Source organism: Salvelinus sp. IW2-2015, linkage group LG13, assembly GCF_002910315.2.
Source record: "Salvelinus sp. IW2-2015 linkage group LG13, ASM291031v2, whole genome shotgun sequence".
In the NCBI taxonomy this organism is placed as follows: Eukaryota; Metazoa; Chordata; class Actinopteri; order Salmoniformes; family Salmonidae; genus Salvelinus; species Salvelinus sp. IW2-2015.
Window position 1 is genome coordinate 21728301 of NC_036853.1, and position 20497 is coordinate 21748797.

At 43.6% G+C, this 20497-nt stretch overlaps 1 protein-coding gene across 2 annotated transcripts in view; it reads left to right on the plus strand.

The window, feature by feature from the left end:
- Positions 1-6207: 6207 nt before the first annotated feature.
- The window catches only part of LOC111972298 (E3 ubiquitin-protein ligase SH3RF1-like), a 52329-nt gene continuing 38039 nt past the window's right edge, over positions 6208-20497 (plus strand). For both annotated transcript variants that reach the window (XR_002878414.1, XM_023999261.1), the window contains exons 1-2: positions 6208-6544; positions 7623-8147. Coding sequence is in view for 1 of the 2 variants with exons in the window: in XM_023999261.1 (XP_023855029.1) it covers positions 7773-8147 (375 nt within the window). In the remaining variant the exon portion in view is untranslated. The remainder of the gene's footprint in view (positions 6545-7622; positions 8148-20497) is intronic.

Consider the following 20497-nt stretch of genomic DNA (forward strand, 5'->3'; position numbering starts at 1 on the left):
TGACTTGTTAATGAACTGCTGTTACTGTAAATGGTTAGTTGACTGATATATCCTGGTTACCTAACTAACCATTGGTAATCTTATTCAATGATGCCATACAGCCAAAACAACAGTATCTATTGCTAGACTAGACACATGCCCCTAGATATAGTTAGTCAGTGGTGACACATCTAACTAGTTTCTAGACTCTGGGCAGTAGGGGCTAGGAGTTGTTTCTGGACAGGCCATGGGTATTATGGTAGTGCAGTCAGTCAGTCTGGCACTGTCTAAAAATGTTAAAGGGGCAGTGCATATAAAAACATGATTTTTCTGTTTTTTTACGATACACTACATTACCAAAAGTATGTGGACACCTGTTCGTCGAACGTCTCATTCCAAAATCATCGGCATTAATATGTATTTGGTACCCGCTTTGGTGCTATAACAGCCTCCACGATTCTGGGAAGGCTTTCTACTAGATGTTGTAACATTGCTGTGGGAACTTGCTTCAACTCAGCCACAAGAGCATTTCTGAGGTCGGGCACTGATGTTGGGCGATTAGGCCTGGCTCACAGTCAGCATTGCAATTCATCCCAAAGGTGTTCGATGGGGTTGAGTTCAGGGCTCTGTGCAGGCCAGTCAAGTTCTTCCACAACGATCTCAACAAACCATTTCTGTATGGACCTCGCTTTGTGCAAGGGGGATTGTCATGCTGAAACAAGAAAGGGCCTTTCCCAAAATGTTGCCACAAAGTTGGAAGCACAGAATCATCTAGAATGTCATTGAATGTTGTAGTGTTGAGATTTCCCTTCACCGGAACTAAGGGGCCTAGCCCAAACCATGAACCATTACAGTTGGCTATATGGTAGCGTTCTCCTGGCATCTGCCAAACCCAGATTCATCCGTTGGACTGCCAGATGGTGAAGGGTGATTTCATCACTCCACGGAACACGTTTCCACTGCTCCATAGTCCAACGGCAGCGAGCTTAACGCCACTCCAGCCGATGCTTGGCATTGCACATTGTTATCTTAGGCTTGTGTGCGGCTGCTCGGCCATGGAATCCCATTTCATGAAGCTCCCGACGAACAATTATTGTGCTGACGTTGCTTTCAGAGGCAGTTTGGAACTTGGTAGTGAGTGTTGCACAACGATTTTTACTCACTACGCACTTCAGCACTCGGCGGTCCCGTTCTGTGAGCTTGTGAGCTACCACTTTGCGGCTGAGCCATTGTTGCTCCTAGACATTTCCACTTCACAATAACAGCACTTACAGTTGACCAYGGCAGAAATTTGACGAACTGACTTGTTGGAAAGGTGGCATCCTATGACCGTGCCATGTTGAAAGTCACTGAGCTCTTCAGTAAGGCCATTCTACTACCAATGTTTGTCTATGGAGATTGCATGGCGGTGTGCTCGATTTTATACACCTGTCAGCAACGGGTGTGGCTGAAATAGCCGAATGCACTAATCTGAAGGGGTGTCCACATACTTTTATATATATAGTGTATTTCCACACACACACTATGAGGTAGGGCCGGGACGACATCAGTATCACAATATTTTTTCCATGGCAAACATGAAAACATGAAGCAGATCAAACTCTTTGGTCCTTTAATAACCTGCTGTATGAAAAATATTGTGTGTTACAGGTTGGAAAATTAATAAATGTGACTCTGGATGACAACATATGATGTTTGTTTACAACGTTAGTGTTTGAGTGCCACGATACTAACGAGTATCGCGATACTGGTATCGTCCCGTCCCTACTATGAGGTTGAAATAAAACTCTGAAATTCTGATAATGATGATAAATGCAGTTTTTGTGTAAGAGCTATTTGGAAAAAAAGCCTTGAATTTCAACCTGTTCAGGTGCTGATGGAACTTTTGGCCCACATCATGACATCACAATGTGATCTGATTATAATAGACCATTGACTGTTCATCTGGGTTAGGGGGTGGGCTCTAAACCATACTATCAGCCAATCAGGGATGTGTATGTAAATACAGTACCTGTCAAAAGTTTGGACACGCCTACTCATTCAAGGGTTTTTCTTTATTTTGACTATTTTCTACATTATAGAATAATAGTGAAGACATCAAAACTATGAAATAACACATATGGAATCATGTAGTAACCAAAAAAGTGTTAAATACTTATTATATTTAGATTCTTCAAAGTAGCCACCCTTTGCCTTGATGACAGCTTTGCACACCCTTGGCATTCTCTCAACCAGCTTCACCTGGAATGCTTTTCCAACAGTCTTGAAGGAGTTCCCACATATGCTGAGCACTTGTTGGCTGCTTTTTCTTCACTCTGCGGTCTAAATCATCCCAAACCATCTCACTTGGGTTGAGGTCAGGTGATTGTGGAGGACAGGTCATCTGAGGCAGCACTACATCACTCTCCTTCTTGGTCAAATAGCCCTTACACAACCTGGAGGTGTGTTGGGTCATTGTCTTGTTGAAAAACAAATGATAGTCCCACTAAGGGCAAACCAGATGGGATGGCATATCTCTGCAGAATGCTGTGGTAGCCATACTGGTTAAGTGTGCATTGAATTCTAAATAAAWAACAGACAGTGTCACCAGCAAAGCACCTCCACACCATCACACCTCCTCCTCCATGCCTCACGGGAGGAACCACACATGCAGAGATCATCTGTTCACCTACTCTGCATCTCACAAAGACACTGCGGTTGGAACCAAAAATCTCACATTTGGACTCATCAGACCAAAGGACAGATTTCCACCTGTCTAATGTCCATTCCTCGTGTTTCTTGGCCCAAACAAGTCTCTTCTTCTTATTGGTGTCCTTTAGTAGTGGTTTCAGTGCAGCAATTTGACAATGAATTCTTGATTCACGCAGTCTCCGTTGAACAGTTGATGTTGAGATGTGTCTGTTACTTGAACTCTGTGAAGCGTTTATTACTGCTACAATTTCTGAGGCTGGTAACTGTAAGGCATTTATCTTCTGCAGCAGAGGTAACTCTGTGTCTTCCTTTCCTATGGCGGTCCTCATGAGAGCCAGTTTCATCATAGCGCTTGATGGTTTTTGCAACTGCACTTGATGAAACTTTCAAAGTTCTTGAAATTTTTCGCATTGACTGACCTTCATGTCTTAAAGTAATGATGGACTGTCGTTTCTCTTTTCTTATTTTAGCTGTTCATTCCATAATATGGACTTGGTCTTTTATCAAATAGGGCTACAGTATATTCTGAATATGCCCCCTACCTTCTCACAACACAACTGATTGGCTCAAATGCATTAAGAAGTAAAGAAATTCCACAAATTAACTTTTAACAAGGCACACCTGTTAATTGAAATGCATTCCAGGTGACTACCTCATGAAGCTGGTTGAGAGAATGCCAAGAGATTGAGCATTGCAAGGGCCAAAGGAGGCTCCAGGAAATAAATATATATATATTTTGGAGTTATTTTCATTAAGTAAACACACACAGTGATTTATTAGACATACAGTGATGATTAAAAATTGCAATTACGTAGACTGCATGGGGGCTTTAATAGCTGTCAAATACTTGCTTCCTCTGTCCTTGGGAGAATCTGAATCCTCTCTCTTCGTCTCCTTCTCAAAACCCATTGAATGAGAAGGTCAGAGGTTCTTCCCCTCTCAACTTCTTATTCAATAGGTTATGGGAAGGAAGCGAGGAGAGGACGTGAGGAATCAATGAAATGCAATTGAGATTCTCCCCTTGTTTCCCCCCATTCCTCACCTCCCTCTCAAAACACACTGGGGGAAAGGAGTGAAGGTTCCTCCCCTCAAGCTACAACGCACTTTCAATTAGAGGCAAGAAGTGGAGGAAACAAGGACAGAGGAAGCAATAATTTTACGTCTAGTTTTCAGATACAGACTCACACACACACAATGCTTGAAGATTTTACTGATTTTAATGATTTCATTATTGGTTATTAATCAGATCAAATCAAATCAAATTTTATTGGTCACATACACATGGTTAGCAGATGTTATTGTGAGTGTAGCGAAATGCTTATGCTTCTAGATCCGACAGTGGAGCAGTATCTAATAGGTAATATCTAACAATTCCACAACGAAACCTAATATCTAACAAATTCCACAACAAAACCTAATACACACAATCTAGTAAAGGAATGGGATGAGAATATTTAAGTATAAAATATGTGGATGAGCAGTGACAGGGCGGCTAAGATGCAATACAAAGTAAATAATAGATAGTGAAGGATACAGTATATACATATAAGATGAGTAATGGGAGATATGTAAACATTCTTAAAGTGGCATTATTAAAGTGACTAGTGTTCCATTTATTAAAGTGGCCAATGATATCAAGTCTGTAGGTAGGCAGACACTTCTCTGTGCTAGTGGTGGCTGTTAAACAATCTGATGGCCTTGAGAAAYAAGCRGTTTTTCAATCTCTCTGTCCCAGCTTTGATGCACCTGTACTGACCTCGCCTTCTGGATGAAAGCAGGGTGAACAGGTAGTGGCTCGGGTGGTTATTGTCCTTGCTTATCTTTTTTGCCTTCCTGTGACATCGGGTGTTGTAGGTGTCCTGGGGGGCAGGTAGTTTGCCCCCGGTGATGCGTTGTGCAGACCGAATCACCCTCTGGAMAGCCCTGCTGTTGTGGGCGGTGCGGTTACCGTACCAGGCGGTGATACAGCCCGACAGGATTCTCTCAATTGTGCACCTGTAAAAGTTAGTGAGGGTTTTCGGCGACAAGTCACATTTTTTCAGCCTCCTGAGGTTGAAGAGGCGCTGTTGCACCTTCTTCACCACACTGTCTGTGTGCGTGGACCATTTCAGTTTGTCGGTGACATGTACACCGAGGAACTTAAAACTTTCCATTATTATTATTATTATTGTCTATGATTTTGTTGACTTAACCCATTGTATTATATTATATTATTATTATAAACTATTAAAACATATAGAAATGCTGTTGTTTGTCTTTTTTATTCTTCAGGAATGTTTAGCATGGCTATAAATGATAGAGAAGTTGACTAAAGCACAAAAAGACCTGGCCACTAGGCATGAGAAAGAAACATGCAGTTTTCATGTTTCTTATGACATTTTGAATGACATGTAAATGTTTTGTTGTTGCTTGGTTGAGTTATGGTCTCATTGTGCCTACCTATACTTTTATTCCTGTAACTACGCATGTGAAGTTGCAAGAAAATAATATTTAAATGTATCTCAAACCATTTTTAAATGTTGACCCTGATGTCAGACATTGGCCCCTTAATTTATGGGAAGACCCATAAGACCCCCAGGTTATGGGACTTGTCGGGGAAATGGCAGTCCCTGATGGATTCTATTAATAAGAGCAGCACCCTCTGAAAGGGTTTCATCTCACCCTCTTTCTCTCTCACACATAAACACACTGTTTACTAGAGACAAACACACATGGAAAGATGTTGTTTACTGCAGATAAATGGAGGTGTAAATGAAGGGTTGCTCTGATTCTCAGTGGAAGAGGAATGGAGACAGGGATGGAAAAGAGGTCTATCTCAGTGTCTGGCTGCTCAGAATGCCTGGCATATCCTCTGTATATCAGCCTGTTACACATCTTAAAAATATTCACATATGATACATTTATATTAACATTCCAGTGAAGAATGGCGTACACCAATCATTGATCCCTTTATGACATGAAATCGGCTACTTTGATCAATATTGTAGGGAAGTTTAGGGCTGAACTTGGAATGGAGGGAATGGAGGGCAGTGCCGTGGTGTCGGAATGGAGGAAGATAAGGGGGTGAGCGATGGTACTGAGATAAAGAACCACAATGCCATGATATATTTTTTTTCACCATACTTGCACCATGTGCACATACTTTCTGCAAGCTGACACAAATCTAACCTTTGAGCAGTCATGTGGATAATACAGATGTTATAGTGGTTGTTCTGAGAGGGAAGCAAAAATAGACTGTTTTTGTGAAATGTTGGTTATTTTTGATCTCTTCAAATACATGATTCTRTTCCATGGGAAGGTTTTACTACTACTACCGTCTACCATAGGGCTTATTATTGTTGCGGGCGTCCATAACAATCTAACAGTATTACAAAGAAGGGTTGTCCGCTAYGGGTTTCAAATACAGTAGCCAATCAGGATGAATTATCGATAAAATGTAAATTGTTTKATGAATTGAATAAATAATATCACAGGGAGTATTGTTAAACATATTTTGAGTATGTGTGAAATAGACTATCTGTTACATATTGACTGACATCCCATCACGCCCTCCCGCCTCGGTGAAGTAGCTTCGGCGTCTTCCATAGAATCAATCTAATTCATCATGGGGTTCGGAATCGGATACGGCAGCTGGAGTTTGTTACTCCCGTCGGTCTTTCCAAAACCGTGAATTTCCCGGTTTAGATACATGCTCTCTTGGACTAGGACAGTGCAGAATAAAATGTCGTGTAAAGATTTTCTCTCCGTGGAGCAGAATAGAGGGTGAAAACTATATTACCCGCCAAATAGGCTATTTCCCAAATCGCTCATTCGCTATCCAAGTCGGAGAGAGAAATTGTTTGGAAAGGAGAGGTGGAAGAGGCCCGACTTTGAGGTAAGATTTATGTTTTCAAGGGCGATTGTTTTTCTAACTTCAAACATATAATACACAAAATGGTAGGTGATTCAATGGCATTATTTAATCATTTGTATTGGTTTACACACTAATAACTAGTAATCACACAGCTACAACTAACTTTAAAATCCCTCCCTCGTTTTGACACTGTTGTTTCTCAACAAACTAACCTAGCTAGCCAGACAAGTAGCGAACAAGCTAACCTCGGTTATCATACATAATCCTATGGGACGCACTTAACTTTTTTCTTATGACCGACTCTTAGCTAGTTGTGGCTTTAACTAATGTCTATTTCGTACTGTGTGACATTGTAGCAAAGTTACGCAAGAAATTGTTGTTTTTCTTATTTTCTAAAAGTCATTTGTTGTGAACGTTCTTTTCATAACGTAACCATTGTGATCCCAAATCTTGCGTTCTACGAAGTGGTCGTATTGTGTCGCACAAGGTCGTTATATTTCTTTCAATTGTACCTATGTAGTTTGTTACATTCAGGGATTATGGCCATCACAGCTCTTTCTTATAACATTCATTGGCACAGATACGCTTTCCTCCCGGTTAGTTCTGGACACAGAAATGCACACAAGTTTTGAGTTTTGCGCGGTTGTAGTGTATGTAATCCCACCGCTAGAACGTGTCAACATCTCTTGCCAGGGTTTCAAATGGTCTTTAATCTAATAATGCACGTCTGTGAATTAAATTACATTCTCCCAAATTAATATTTTATGTTGCGTTCTCCAGTCAACAAACGGTAAATGTTTTGTTGTGAAAAATATTTTATCAGGATATATTGACTGGTATAAATGGGGAGAATGCGATCGAACGTATCTGTACCACTTTAGAAGACGAGGTGAAGGCATTCTGTGTTTCTTTTACCTTTGGATGTGACTGGCATGATGACAGAGAACTTTGGAATGTAACAGTCTTGAACTTTGCTACATTCCGTACATTATAGTAGCAATACCTAGCATAATAGCACCCCGTTATATGCAGGAATCAGACTGTTGCCATGTAATCTTTTTATATGTGGAATAACAAAGGATTTACCCCCATACTACAGCTGCTGCAGGCGCTATGGCCATAGCTGCGGCATGGGAGTGACGTGACATTCAGCACGGAAATGGCTTCCTAAACACAACCCCTAACCAACACTACCATCATGCTTGTCCCACTGAAGTAGAAGCAAAGCTCAGAGGTGGAGGCAGAAAGCATGGATGAATCAGTGCTGTTGGACTTGCTGGAATGCCCAGTGTGTTTGGAGCGGCTGGATGCCACAGCCAAGGTCCTCCCTTGCCAGCACACATTCTGCAGGCGCTGCCTTCAGGGCATCCTGAGCTCCCGGGCAGAGCTGCGATGCCCAGAGTGCCGTACGCTGGTGGAGTGTGCTGTGGACGAGCTGCCCAGCAATATCCTCCTGGTTCGGCTGTTGGATGGCATCAAACAGAGACCCCGCAGGGCGGGCCCTGTAGCTGGAGTCTGCACCAACGGCACAGCTGGAGTCAGGATGCAGGGCAACGGGCCCAGAGACTCAGGCGCTCCAGGAGCACAGCCCCAGAGAGGCCAGGCAAAGAGCACCCCAGTGAGGGTAAGTAGTCCACTTTCAGGGGGTTGTTAAATATGGATGAGTGAGCATGTATGTGGTTTCTCATAGTTTGAGCCAGGGCTGAAACAAATCAGAGCAAATCTGCAGGGATTAAATAGCAGCATGTTGCATTACTGGCTCTAATCTTTGGCCCAGATGAACAGTTATCATAGTGATCCTACAGCTGGCCAGCTGACTAACAGCCCAGTGCTGAATACAACAGGGACTACTGAGCAGATGACAGTTGAGCCAACAAATGTTTCCGTCCTCCTGGCTGCTAAGTACAATAGTGTCATGAGGTTCATATTGAACTGTTGTTGAACCATTCGTTAGATTGGAACATATGTGTGTCAGGTCCATGTTGTTGTGAGGGTTTTGGAATGAAGGTGATGCAGGTGTTTGTTAGGACTGACAGTTACTGTGCAGCACAGAGAGATAGTCATCAGGGGTGATGCAGAGCCAGAGGTAAGTGCTAGAATCCTATTAGCTCTCCGACAACCAGCTTGGTGCTCTGATGGCCAAGTTATGCAGCTGAGAGAACCGTCTCCACTAGAGGTCAACCGATTATGATTTTTCAACACCGATACCGATTTTTAAAAATATATAAAATAAAAAATATGTTTTTTATTTGTAATAATGACAATTACAACAATACTGAATGAACACTTATTTTAACTTAATTGATTTTATTGATGTATTATATTAAGCCTCAAATAAATAATGAAACATGTTCAATTTGGTTTAAATAATGTAAAAACAAAGTGTTGGAGAAGAAAGTAAAAGTGCAATATGTGCCATGTAAGAAAGCTAACGTTTAAGTTCCTTACTCAGAACATGAGAACATATGAAAGCTGGTGGTTCCTTTTAACATGAGTCTTCAATATTCCCTGGTAAGAAGTTTTAGGTTGTAGTTATTATAGGACTATTTCTCTCTATACGATTTGTATTTCATATACCTTTGACTATTGGATGTTCTTATAGGCACTTTAGTATTGCCAGTGTAACAGTATAGCTTCCGTCCCTCTCCTCGTTCCTACCTGGGCTCGAACCAGGGACACATCGACAACAGCCACCCTCGAAGCAGCGTTACCCATGCAGAGCAAGGGGAACAACTACTCCAAGTCGCAGAGCGAGTGACGTTTGAAACGCTATTAGTGCGCACCCCGCTAACTAGCTAGCCATTTCACATCGGTTACACCAGCCTAATCTCAGGAGTTGATAGGCTTGAAGTCATAAACACCGCAATGCTTGAAGCGTTGCGAAGAGCTGCTGGCAAAACGCACAAAAGTGCTGTTTGAATGAATGCTTACGAGCCTGCTGCTGCCTACCACCGCTCAGACTGCTCTATCAAATATCAAATCATAGACTTAATTATAACATAACACACAGAAATACGAGCCTTAGGTCATTAATATGGTCAAATCTGGAAACTATAATCTCGAAAACAAAACGTTTATTCTTTCAGTGAAATACGGAACCGTTCCGTATTTTATCTAACGGGTGGCATCCATAAGTCTAAATATTCCTGTTACATTGCACACCCTTCAATGTTATGTCATAATTACGTAAAATTCTGGCAAATTAGTTCGCAACAAGGCAGACGGCCCAAACTGTTGCATGTACCCTGACTCTGCGTGCAATGAACTCAAGAGAAGTGACACAATTTCACCTGGTTAATATTGCCTGCTAACCTGGATTTCTTTTAGCTAAATATGCAGGTTTAAAAATATATACTTCTGTGTATTGATTTTAAGAAAGGCATTGATGTTTATGGTTAAGTACAGTCGTGCAACGATTGTGCTTTTTTCGCAAATGCGCCTTTGTTAAATCATCCCCCGTTTGGCGAAGGTGGTTGTCTTTGTTAGGAAGAAATAGTCTTCACACAGTTCGCAACGAGCCAGGCGGCCCAAACTGCTGCATATACCCTGACTCTGTTGCAAGAGAAGTGACACAATTGTCCTATTTAAAAGAAATTCATGTTAGCAGGCAATATTAACTAAATATGCATGTTTAAAAATATGTACTTGTGTATTGATTTTAAGAAAGGCATTGCTGTTTATGGTTAGGTACACGTTGGAGCAACAACAGTCCTGTTTCGCGAATGCGCACCGCATCGATTGTATGCAACGCAGGACACGCTAGATAAACTAGTAATATCATCAACCGTGTGTAGTTAACTAGTGATTATAATTGATTGATTGATTGTTTTTTATAAGAAAAGTTTAATGCTAGCTAGCAACTTACCTTGGCTTCTTACTGCATTCGCATAACAGGCAGGCTCCTCGTGGAGTGCAATGTAAAGCAGGTGGTTAGAGCGTTGGACTAGTTAACCGTATGGTTGCAAGATTGAATCCCCTAGCTGACAAGGTAAAAATCTGTCGTTCTGCCCATGAACAAGGCAGTTAACTCACCGTTCCTAGGCCGTCATTGAAAATAAGAATGTGTTCTTAACTGACTTGCCCAGTTAAATAAAGGCGTAAAAAAAATCGGTGTCCAAAAATACCGATTTCCGATTTATGTAAACTTGAAATCGGCCCTAATTTAATCGGCCATTCCGATTTTAGTCGGTCGACCTCTAGTCTCCACTGACGAGAGTAAGCAGAATTATGTTCTTCCCTCTTATCCTTAGGAGCCACAGGGAGAAGACTGGTTGACGTGTTTGGTTATGTTAGGTGGATATTTGGGATCATATGTAGCATGAAACCAGTCCATGATGTTCTTTTCAGATGGTGCCTTCAGAAGGTATTCACACCCCTTGACTTTTTCCACTTTTTGTTGTGTTACAGCCTGAATTTGAAATGGATACATTTAGATTGACATTATGGGGTAGTGTGTAGGCAAGTGACAAAGTGGAATTGTGTTTTTTGCAATTTTTACAAATGAAAAGCTGAGATGTCATGAGTCAAGTATTCAACCCCTTTGTTATGGCAAGCATAAATAAGTTCAGGAGTAAACATTTGCTTAACAAGTCACATACGTTGCATGGACTCACTCTGTGTGAATGTTTTGTATATTTTATGACTACCTCATCTCTGTACCCCACACATACAATTATCTGTAAGGTCCTTCAGTCGAGCAGTGCATTTCAAACACCGATTAAACCACATAGACCAGGTAGGTTTTCCAATGCCTTCCATAGAAGGGCACCTATTGGTAGATGGGTAAAGAAAAAGGCAAACATTGAATATCCCTTTGAGCATGGTGAAGTTATTAATTACATTTTGGATGGTGTATCAATTTACCCAGTCACTACAAAGATACAGGCATCCTTCCTAACTCAGTTGCCAGAGAGGAAGGAAACTGCAGAGGGATTTCACCTCGAGGCCAATGGTGACTTTAAAACAGTCACATAGTTTTTCTATCACAGCCGTTAAACTGAGGTTGGATCAACACCATTGTAGTTACTCCAGAATACTGACCTAATTGACAGAGGAAAAAGAAGCCTGTACCGTTTTTGTTCTGATTACAGTGTTATGTTTGGGGTAATTCCAACACACTACATTACTGAGTACCACTCTTCATATTTTCAAGCATAGTGGTGGCTGCATCATGTTATGGGTATGCTTGTAATCATTAAGGACTGGGATTTTTTTTTCAGGATAAAAAATTTACGTAATGGAGCTAAGCACAGGCAAAATCCTAGAGGAAAATCTGGTTCACTCTGCATTCCACCAGACACTGGGAGAGGAATTCACCTTTCAGCATAAAAATAACCTAAAACACAAGGCCAAATCTACACTGGAGTTGCTTACCAAGAAGAGAGTGAATGTTCATGAGTGGCCGAGTTATTGTTTTGACTTAAATCTATACTGACCAAAAATATAAATGCAACATGCAACAATTTCAAAGATTTTACTGAGTTACAGTTCATATAAGGAAATTGGTCAATTGAAATACATTTAATTAGGCCCTAATCTATAGATTGTTGGTCACAGATACTTTTTATTTTAAAAAGGTAGGGGCATGTGTCAGAACCAGTCGGTATCTGGTGTGACCACCATTTTTCTCATGCAGCGTGACACGTCTCCTTCGCATAGTTGGCTGTTGATTGTGGCCTGTGGAATGTTGTCCCGCTCTTTAATGGCTATACAAAGTTGCTGGATATTGGTGGGAACTGTAACATTCTGTTCTACTTGTCGATCCAGAGCATCCCAAACATGCTCAACGGGTGACATGTCTGGTGCAGGCCATGGAATAATTGGGACATTTTCATCTTCCAGGAATTGTGTACAGATCCTTGCAACATGGGGCTGTGCATTATCATGTTGAAACATGAGGTGATGGGTGCYGATGAATGGCACGACAATGGGCCTCAGCATCTCGTCACGGTATCTCTGTGCATTCAAATAGCCACTGATAAAAAGCAGTTGTGTTTGTTGTCCTTAGCTTATGCCTGCCCATACCATAACCCCACTGCCACCATGGGGCACTCTGTTCACACCGTTGACATCAGCAAACCACTCGCCCACACAACGCTATACACGTGGTCTGCGATTGTGAGGCCAGTTGGACGTACTGCCAAATTCTCTAAAACAACGTTGTAGGCGGCTTATGGTAGATAAATTAACATTAAATTCTCTGGCAACTGCTCTGGTGGACATTTCTGCAGTCAGCATGCCAATTGCACTCTCAACTTGAGACATCTGTGGCATTGTTGTATGACAAAACTGCACATTTTAGTATCCTTTTATTGTCCCCAGCACAAGATGCACCTGTGTAATGATCATTTAATCCACTTCTTGATATGCCAAACCTGTCAAGTGGATGGATTATCTTGGCAAATGAGAAATGCTCATTACAGGGATGTAAACAAATTTGAGAGAAATAATATTTTTTGTGGGTATGAACTTTTTTTGTAATAGGCTAATGTTGCACAATCCAGGTGTGGAAAGCTCTTAGGGACTTACCCAGAAAGACTCACAGCTGTAATCGTCGCCGAAGGTGCTTCTACAAAGTATTGTCTCGGGTGTGAATACAAGTATAAATGAGATACATTTGCAAAAATTTTCACTTTGTCATTATGGGGTGTTGTGTGTAGATGGGTGGGAAAGAAATCTATTTAAATTTTGAACTCCGGCTGTAACACAACAAAATGTGGAATAAGTCAAGGGGTGTGAATACTTTGGTGCTGTAGTTGTCATGGCATCTGCTCATCTGCTCTTTCTCACCCGCCAACAAGAACTAGCATTATTTTCTTTTTAAATGGAATAATCTGGGAAAATGGTAAGTACAATGCTTACTGGCACGGCATTCTATCACTCATGTCATATGAAATGGCCTACCAGTGATGCAACATAAGATTACTGCATGTACTGTAACAGACAATCTGTAATGTTTAGCCTAGGTATTGTATGAGCTGGCTTCACTCAGTATTTAGGTATTGACAAGTTGTGTTTGGTGTATTGTACCTCATTCAATAATACTCAGTGAAGAAGCTGGGTCAATGGACAGGTTGTATGTAGTCAGTGGAATGTTCTGTTACTGTGTCTGTTTTAACCGTTCAGGTATAGAGATCCCATCTCCGCTGGGTGAAACTACCTAATGCTGGTTGAGCTGCCTCATTTACTGCAGTATCACTTCAAAATTCAGCCCATTTCAAGCTGGGCCTGTTGGAACTTCCCTCTTTTGAAAAGCCTGTTTATTGGAGATAAGAGCTAGTCATACTTGTGACTGCTCCATTATATGGTCCTTTTGAGGTTTATATGATCCCCTCAGTAAGGGGATGGAACTCGCAATGCCCTGAGCTATCATGTTTAGCCTAAACAACCGCGTAACGCATGAACGCACGCACGCACACCCACACACTACACAATACTGGGAAATTATCCAGACTCCTTCGCTTTTTCCACATTTTGGTAAGGTTATAGCCTTGTTCTAAAATTGATTTAAATTTGTTTTTCCCCCCCTCATCAAGCTACACACAATACCACATAATAGCAAAGTAAAAACAGGTTCTTTCAAATGTTTGCTAATACTTTATTACATAAGTATTCAGACCCTTTACTCAGTATTGTGTTGAAGCACCTTTGGCAGTGATTACAGCCTCGAGTCTTCTTTGGTATGACGCTACAAGCTTGGCACACCTGTATTTGGGGAGTTTCTCCCATTTGTCTCTGCAGATCCTTTCAAGCTCTGTCAGGTTGGATGGGGAGTGTTGCTGCACAGCTATTTTCAGGTCTCTCCAGGGCTGTTTGAGTTGGGGTTTTGGTTGGGCCACTCGAGGACATTGAGACTTGTCCCGAAGCCCCTCCTGCATTGTCTTGGCTGTGTGCTTAGGGTTGTTGTCCTGTTGGAAGGTGAACGTTTGCCCCAGTCTGAGGTCCTGAGAGCTCTGGAGCATGTTCTCATCAAGGATCTCTCTGTACTTTTCTCTGTTCATCTTTGCCTCAATCCTGACTAGTCTCCCAGTCCCTACCGCTGGAAGACATCCCCACAGCATAATTCTGCCACCACCATGCTTCACAATAGGGWTGGTGCCAGGCTTCCTCCAGACATGACCCTTGGCATTCAGGCCAAAGAGTTCAATCTTGGTTTCATCAGACCAGAGAATCTTGTTTCTCATGGTCTGAGATTCTTTAGGTGCCTTTTGGCAAACTCCAAGTGGGCTGTCATATACCTTTTACTGAGTGTCTTCCGTCTGGCCCCTCTACCATWWWGGCCTGATTGGTGGAGTGCTGCAGAGATGTTTGTCCTTCTGGAAGGTTCTCCCATCTCCACAGAGGAACTCTGTCAACGTGACCATCGGGTTCTTGGTCACCTCCCTGACCAAGGCCCTTCTCCCCCTACTGCTTAGTTTGACCGGGCGGGCAGCTCTATGAAGAGTCTTAGTGGTTCCAATCTTCTATTTTGTTGGTACCCTTCCCCAGATCTGTGCCTCGACACAATCCTGTCTCGGAGCTCTACGGACAATTCCTTTGACTTCATGGCTTGGTTTTTGCTCAGACATGCACTGTCAAATGTGGGACCTTATATAGACAGGTGTGTGCCTTTCCAAATCATGTCCAATCAATTGAATTTACCACAGGTGAACTCCAATCAAGTTGTAGAAACATCTCAAGGATGATCAATGGAAACAGGATGCACCTGAACTCAATTTCAAGTCTCATAGCAAATCTTATGTAAATAAGGTATTTCTGTTTTGCTTTGTCATTATGGGGTATTGTGTGTAGATTGCTGAGGATTTATTTTTTATTTAATCAATTTTAGAATAAGGCTGTAACAAAAAAAAATGTTTTAAAGTCAAGGGGTCTGAACTTTCCGAAGGCAATGTGCGTATTACCAAGTGTCTTCAAAGCACGTTCAGCATCATTTCTCTGCTGTAGCATGTTGTCTTTGTGAAGTCTGTTCTGCTCCCTCCCAAGGCATCTTACTGTAGAGAGAGAGAGAGKTGAATGGGAGAGGGGAGGGTAATGCAGGTGGAATATGTCAAAACATGAAAGGCAGAGATCAAAGCCTGGCTGGGTGCTAGAACAGTTTTATCCCTCCCTCCCTCCCTGCCCAGTGAGTCAAGGAGTGCTGGTCGACTCCTCAGGGACCCTTCGCCTCGCTGCCCCCACTTGGTTCTCCTCATATTGAACTCAGTCCTCCACCACCCCACACTGACTCCCTCTCTCCTATTGGACTCGGTCCTCCATCACCCCACACTGACTCCCTCTCTCCTATTGGACTCGGTCCTCCATCAACCCCAACACTGACTCCCTCTCTCCTATTGGACTCGGTCCTCCATCACCCCACACTGACTCCCTCTCTCCTATTGGACTCGGTCCTCCATCACCCCACACTGACTCCCTCTCTCCTATTGGACTCGGTCCTCCATCACCCCACACTGACTCCCTCTCTCCTATTGGACTCGGTCCTCCATCACCCACACTGACTCCTCTCTCCTATTGGACTCGGTCCTCCATCACCCCACACTGACTCCCTCTCTCCTATTGGACTCGGTCCTCCATCACCCACACGACTCCCTCTCTCCTATTGGACTCGGTCCTCCATCACCCCACACTGACTCCCTCTCTCCTATTGGACTCGGTCCTCCATCACCCACACTGACTCTTCGCTCCCTCTCTCCTATTGGACTCGGTCCTCCACAACACCACACTGACTCTATCGCTCCTCTCTCTTATTGGACTCAGTCCTCCACAACACCACACTGACTACCTCGCTCCCTCTCCTATTGGACTCGTCCTCCATCACCCACACTGACCCCTCTCTCCTGTTGTCTCAGTCTCTCCTTCAGTTGTTGTGCGTCTCTCGTTCTTTGAACTGGCCCCTTCAGCTTGGCGCTCCTGTCCAGCCCTGCCTTCCCCTCTAATTCTTATCTGGCCCAGAGAATGGACTTGAGGGAGGAGGGTGGAGCCTGACCGACAGATGCATACAGGGTTTTGTTTCTGCTCTCCCTCTGATCTGACTGACTGACATGGGTGTCAGGAGGGACTTGGGGGAGGGCTGTGTTTTTTTTGGGGGGGGGGGGGGGGGATGCTGAGGTGGCAGACAAAGGGTAAGGAAGGAATGCTATGGGAAAGGTGTTAATTGTAAAAGGGTCAATGGTCCCTCCCCTTCCTTGACCCTGGCCTGTCACAATGTAACAGAAGTCACCAGTGGTGTGACACCGTGGCCCTGGCATGTCTCTGAATAATGGGGAATAAAGGAGTTGAGCAGGCAGCCTCAGGGAAAGGCTGTGTGACTGTGGAGGGGACCTCATCACTGATGAGTCAGGTTAGCTCTATGGCTCTCCGATTACTGGGATGTTCTGTCCTCCTGGCTTTGTTGTTGAGTCATACTAGAACAACACAGTAGTTTTCCATCCTCCCACAGGTTTGGATGAGATGATCATTATCATGTGATGTGGGTAAAAGCCGTTGTAAGTGGAAGTCAGGGGTCAGGCTCAGGGGTCGTGGCTGTGTGGGGTCGGAGCCAGCAGAGACGGATTAAAATAACCTGCTCATTAACACAGAGGGGGAGAGGTCCCTCCCCCTGGATGTCTTTCATTTGCATTTTAGTCTTAGAGAAATTGTTATTCTACTGAAAGCTTAGGCTGGTTTTAAAACATAATATTTTGTCAGCAATGGATTGCTATAGATGTGTGGACGATTGGCCAAGTGTCTTCAAACTGAAAACTGATTTAGTAGAATGAATCAGTGTATCTGAAATTGGTCCACAGCTGGTGTCATTATCACATTGCCACTTTTGATGGGACGTTAGCTTTGTGTGAAACCCAGRGCGTACATTTTGTAGAGGAGGTTGTCTGACATCCTGCTCGACGGCAAATGTTGAATTAACGACGCCGGAGGAGAGTTGTGTGAGCTGGACCTCCTGTCGTGTGGGCACGCTAGCGTGTGTGCGTTGAGGGGAGAGATGCAGCAGTATCCTCTCCTGTCTAGCTGAAGCTCGGGGCTAGAATTAGGCCGTTGTTTCCTCTGTAGTAATGATGCGTTAGTAGAACTCATGGCTGCTTCCCTCTCTTTCTAGGGCTMGTAATTGCCGGAGACCTATTATCACGTTAGTTAGGTGCCGATACGATATGTATTACGATTCTCACAATTCTACTCTATTGCCATTCTCTATTGCGATTTGATGTTCCAAACATATTGCTCACTATATGTCTGCTGCAGAGAGACGAGGGAGCCATGAGTGAACGAGTTTTGAACAGTCAGTGCTTATAAGTGCGTTTTATCTTTTTGTTTTGTACTTGTTTTTTTTTTTAATGGTGAGGAATAATGTTGTTTACTGTTTTGTCCTGGTATAAGTGTCTCATTCAATTCCAGTGCTCCTCCTTGCGTCTGAGTCCTGCTGCTGCTGGCCCTCTTTGATGACGTCATATTGTTGTTGGCGGTGTTTTCTGCTGGCTGTCTGGCTCACTTCGGCCTGTGTGATGGAACCACCTCATTACACCCTGACTCTGCCCACACACTGGCAAACGCATACTTACACCTCCACTGGGAACAGATGAACAGGCCCTATACTTTTCCCTCTGTCGTTCTCTCTCCTTCCTCCTCATTTTTCTCACATTGCCTATCTCTCTTCTCCTCTGTATTTCCCATGGAAGTCCAGAGGGAGCAGGTAGTATTATTGTCTGCGGTTTTGATTATCCACCTAATGTCCTTCTTTGTGAAACCATCACCATCTCTTCTTTCACGTCTCTGGGGTGCCCATCCTTTCTGCTAAGTAGCGTCTTCTGCCCCCCCCCCCCCTCCTCCTCGTGGCTGTAGCCTGTCTCTCTCCATGTTAAAGGGTTCATGAGATTAGACTGAGATTGATTGGCCAGTGAGACAGCACTGCTCACATTCTGGCACTAGCAAACACTTCACTGTGTATGTATGCTCGGAATCAGGGCATTATGTCTGGGTGTACGTTGCCAGTGCTGGCTATGCTATGGGACTGTCCCTCTCTGAGGTTTACGTCATTCAAAGAATGTTTTCAGCTCAGAAATGTAAGGTGTATGTAGGTCTGTCTRCCCGGACAGAACGGTGTGTCTGTGTTAATGTATGTCTGATCTTTTTATCTGCCTCCCCAGACAGACCTGAGAAGCTGTGCGTGTGTTCAGACAGAGCTTAGTGTGTGTATGGAATGCCACAGGTGGTCAACATCTCTGTTTTCCTAAACACTGGGCCTGTCTGGTCTCGTCCAAACGGCAAGCTCACACACTCAGCTTCTGCTTTTGTGCTTGTTGTTCGTGTCTGTAGTGAAGTTTGGTAGCTGTTTGAACTTTAGGTTATGCTCTGGTATGATATACGGTGGCTGTACATTAATATGGCTTTAGCAGTGTGTGTTAAGAATCAGGCAGGCAGACGGGGAGGCGGGCGGGCAAAATGGGAGGCAGGCAGACGAGGAGGCAGGCGCCAGAGCAGCTGTTGCCCCCAGGGCAGAGTCACCTGCAGCATCTGCCTCCTGTCCTGACAGACAGGCCATCTTTACTTTCATCATGTAATGTAAGGCTTAAAGGGAKATTTTTCTTGTAATCATTGGCGTTACTAAAACAACTGTAATTTTATAGACTGTAAACAGTCACAATTCAGTGTGTATGTGTTTGTTCTGTTGTCTGTGAAGGTGTGGTAGGAATGTTGGTCTCTGTGTAAGCACTAGACTCTGGGTGGCCTAAACTCAGCATTTGCCAACCCCAGGCCCCCCTCCACATGCCCCCCAGGCCCCCATCCACATGCGCCCCATACCCCCAACAGCTCTGTCAGCATGAGGTTGGGGGGGGGTTGTTGTCTGACCTCTATTTTAATGCAGTGCTGACACACCTGTGATGACCAACCAAACTCTCTTCCATCTACTGGGTCTCCAGAGTGACTGTGTGTGTGGTTTTATATACTAACAAACTCATGGCGCAAGTGTCTCAAACACACAACAGCAGGCGCCTGGCTATGCAGCCTTGGGTTGATCATAGGGTTGCAAAGTTCRGGGAACTTTCAAGAAATTCCCTGGTTGTCCAGAAATTGATTCTGGGAATTGGAGTTGGGCGGTATCCAGATTTTCATACCGTTTCTGTACCATACCAGGGTATACGGTATTACCAGAAGTGCCCACGAGGGAGTCTGGCCTTTCGGCAGTCTCAACGTGCAGCTAACTAGGCACGTTGTTGTATTGTGAGGCTTAAAATCAAAGCAGAGGTTCTGTGATTGGGATTTGCAGCATGTGAGCTAGCAACTTTGGGCAGACTGGTTTCGTCTGGACAAACAAACGGTTGCTTAGCAACTGGATACCAACGTGTTCTGCTGTGATTGGAGGATGGCTGTGAGGGTTAAATCGAATCAGGATCAACTCCTCGGTTCTCCTCTCTCATTAATGATATAATACATTTTTGAAGATGGCAGAAAGGCCTGTCTTTGGCAATGACAAGAAGTGGCAAGGAGTGGAATGTTAGCGAAAGAGACTTGTACTCCAACTAGAATGTCTCTGCTGTAACCAAGAAGCTTGGTATTGACATCTAGCCACTTAATTAGCAAGTTAGCAAACCAAATGCAAAGCTGGAGCCCTGAGCTGGATATCATTTATTTGGTACTTCTTAGATTTCTTATAGTGAAAAGCAGTGGCACAGCAGCCCCCGGGTGCCCCCAACAACCCCTCTCTGAGTATATGGTATAAATCGTCCAAGCCTACTGTGAAATCTTAAAGCAGGATTTGAGAAAACCAGGGAATTTGTTGAAAGTTCCCGGGATTTTGCAACCCTAGTGGATCATAACCCCATATTCGCCCTGAACTTWGGTCGGTTAGTCAGTGAAATTAATGTTTGACTGTGTGTCAGATGTTTGAAATCAATCACATAGTGGTGCGCCATCTCAATTCCTCTAGTCCCTCTGGCCCTGTAACTCCACAGCTTTAACAGAGCAGCTTGACCTCTGACCTTGTGG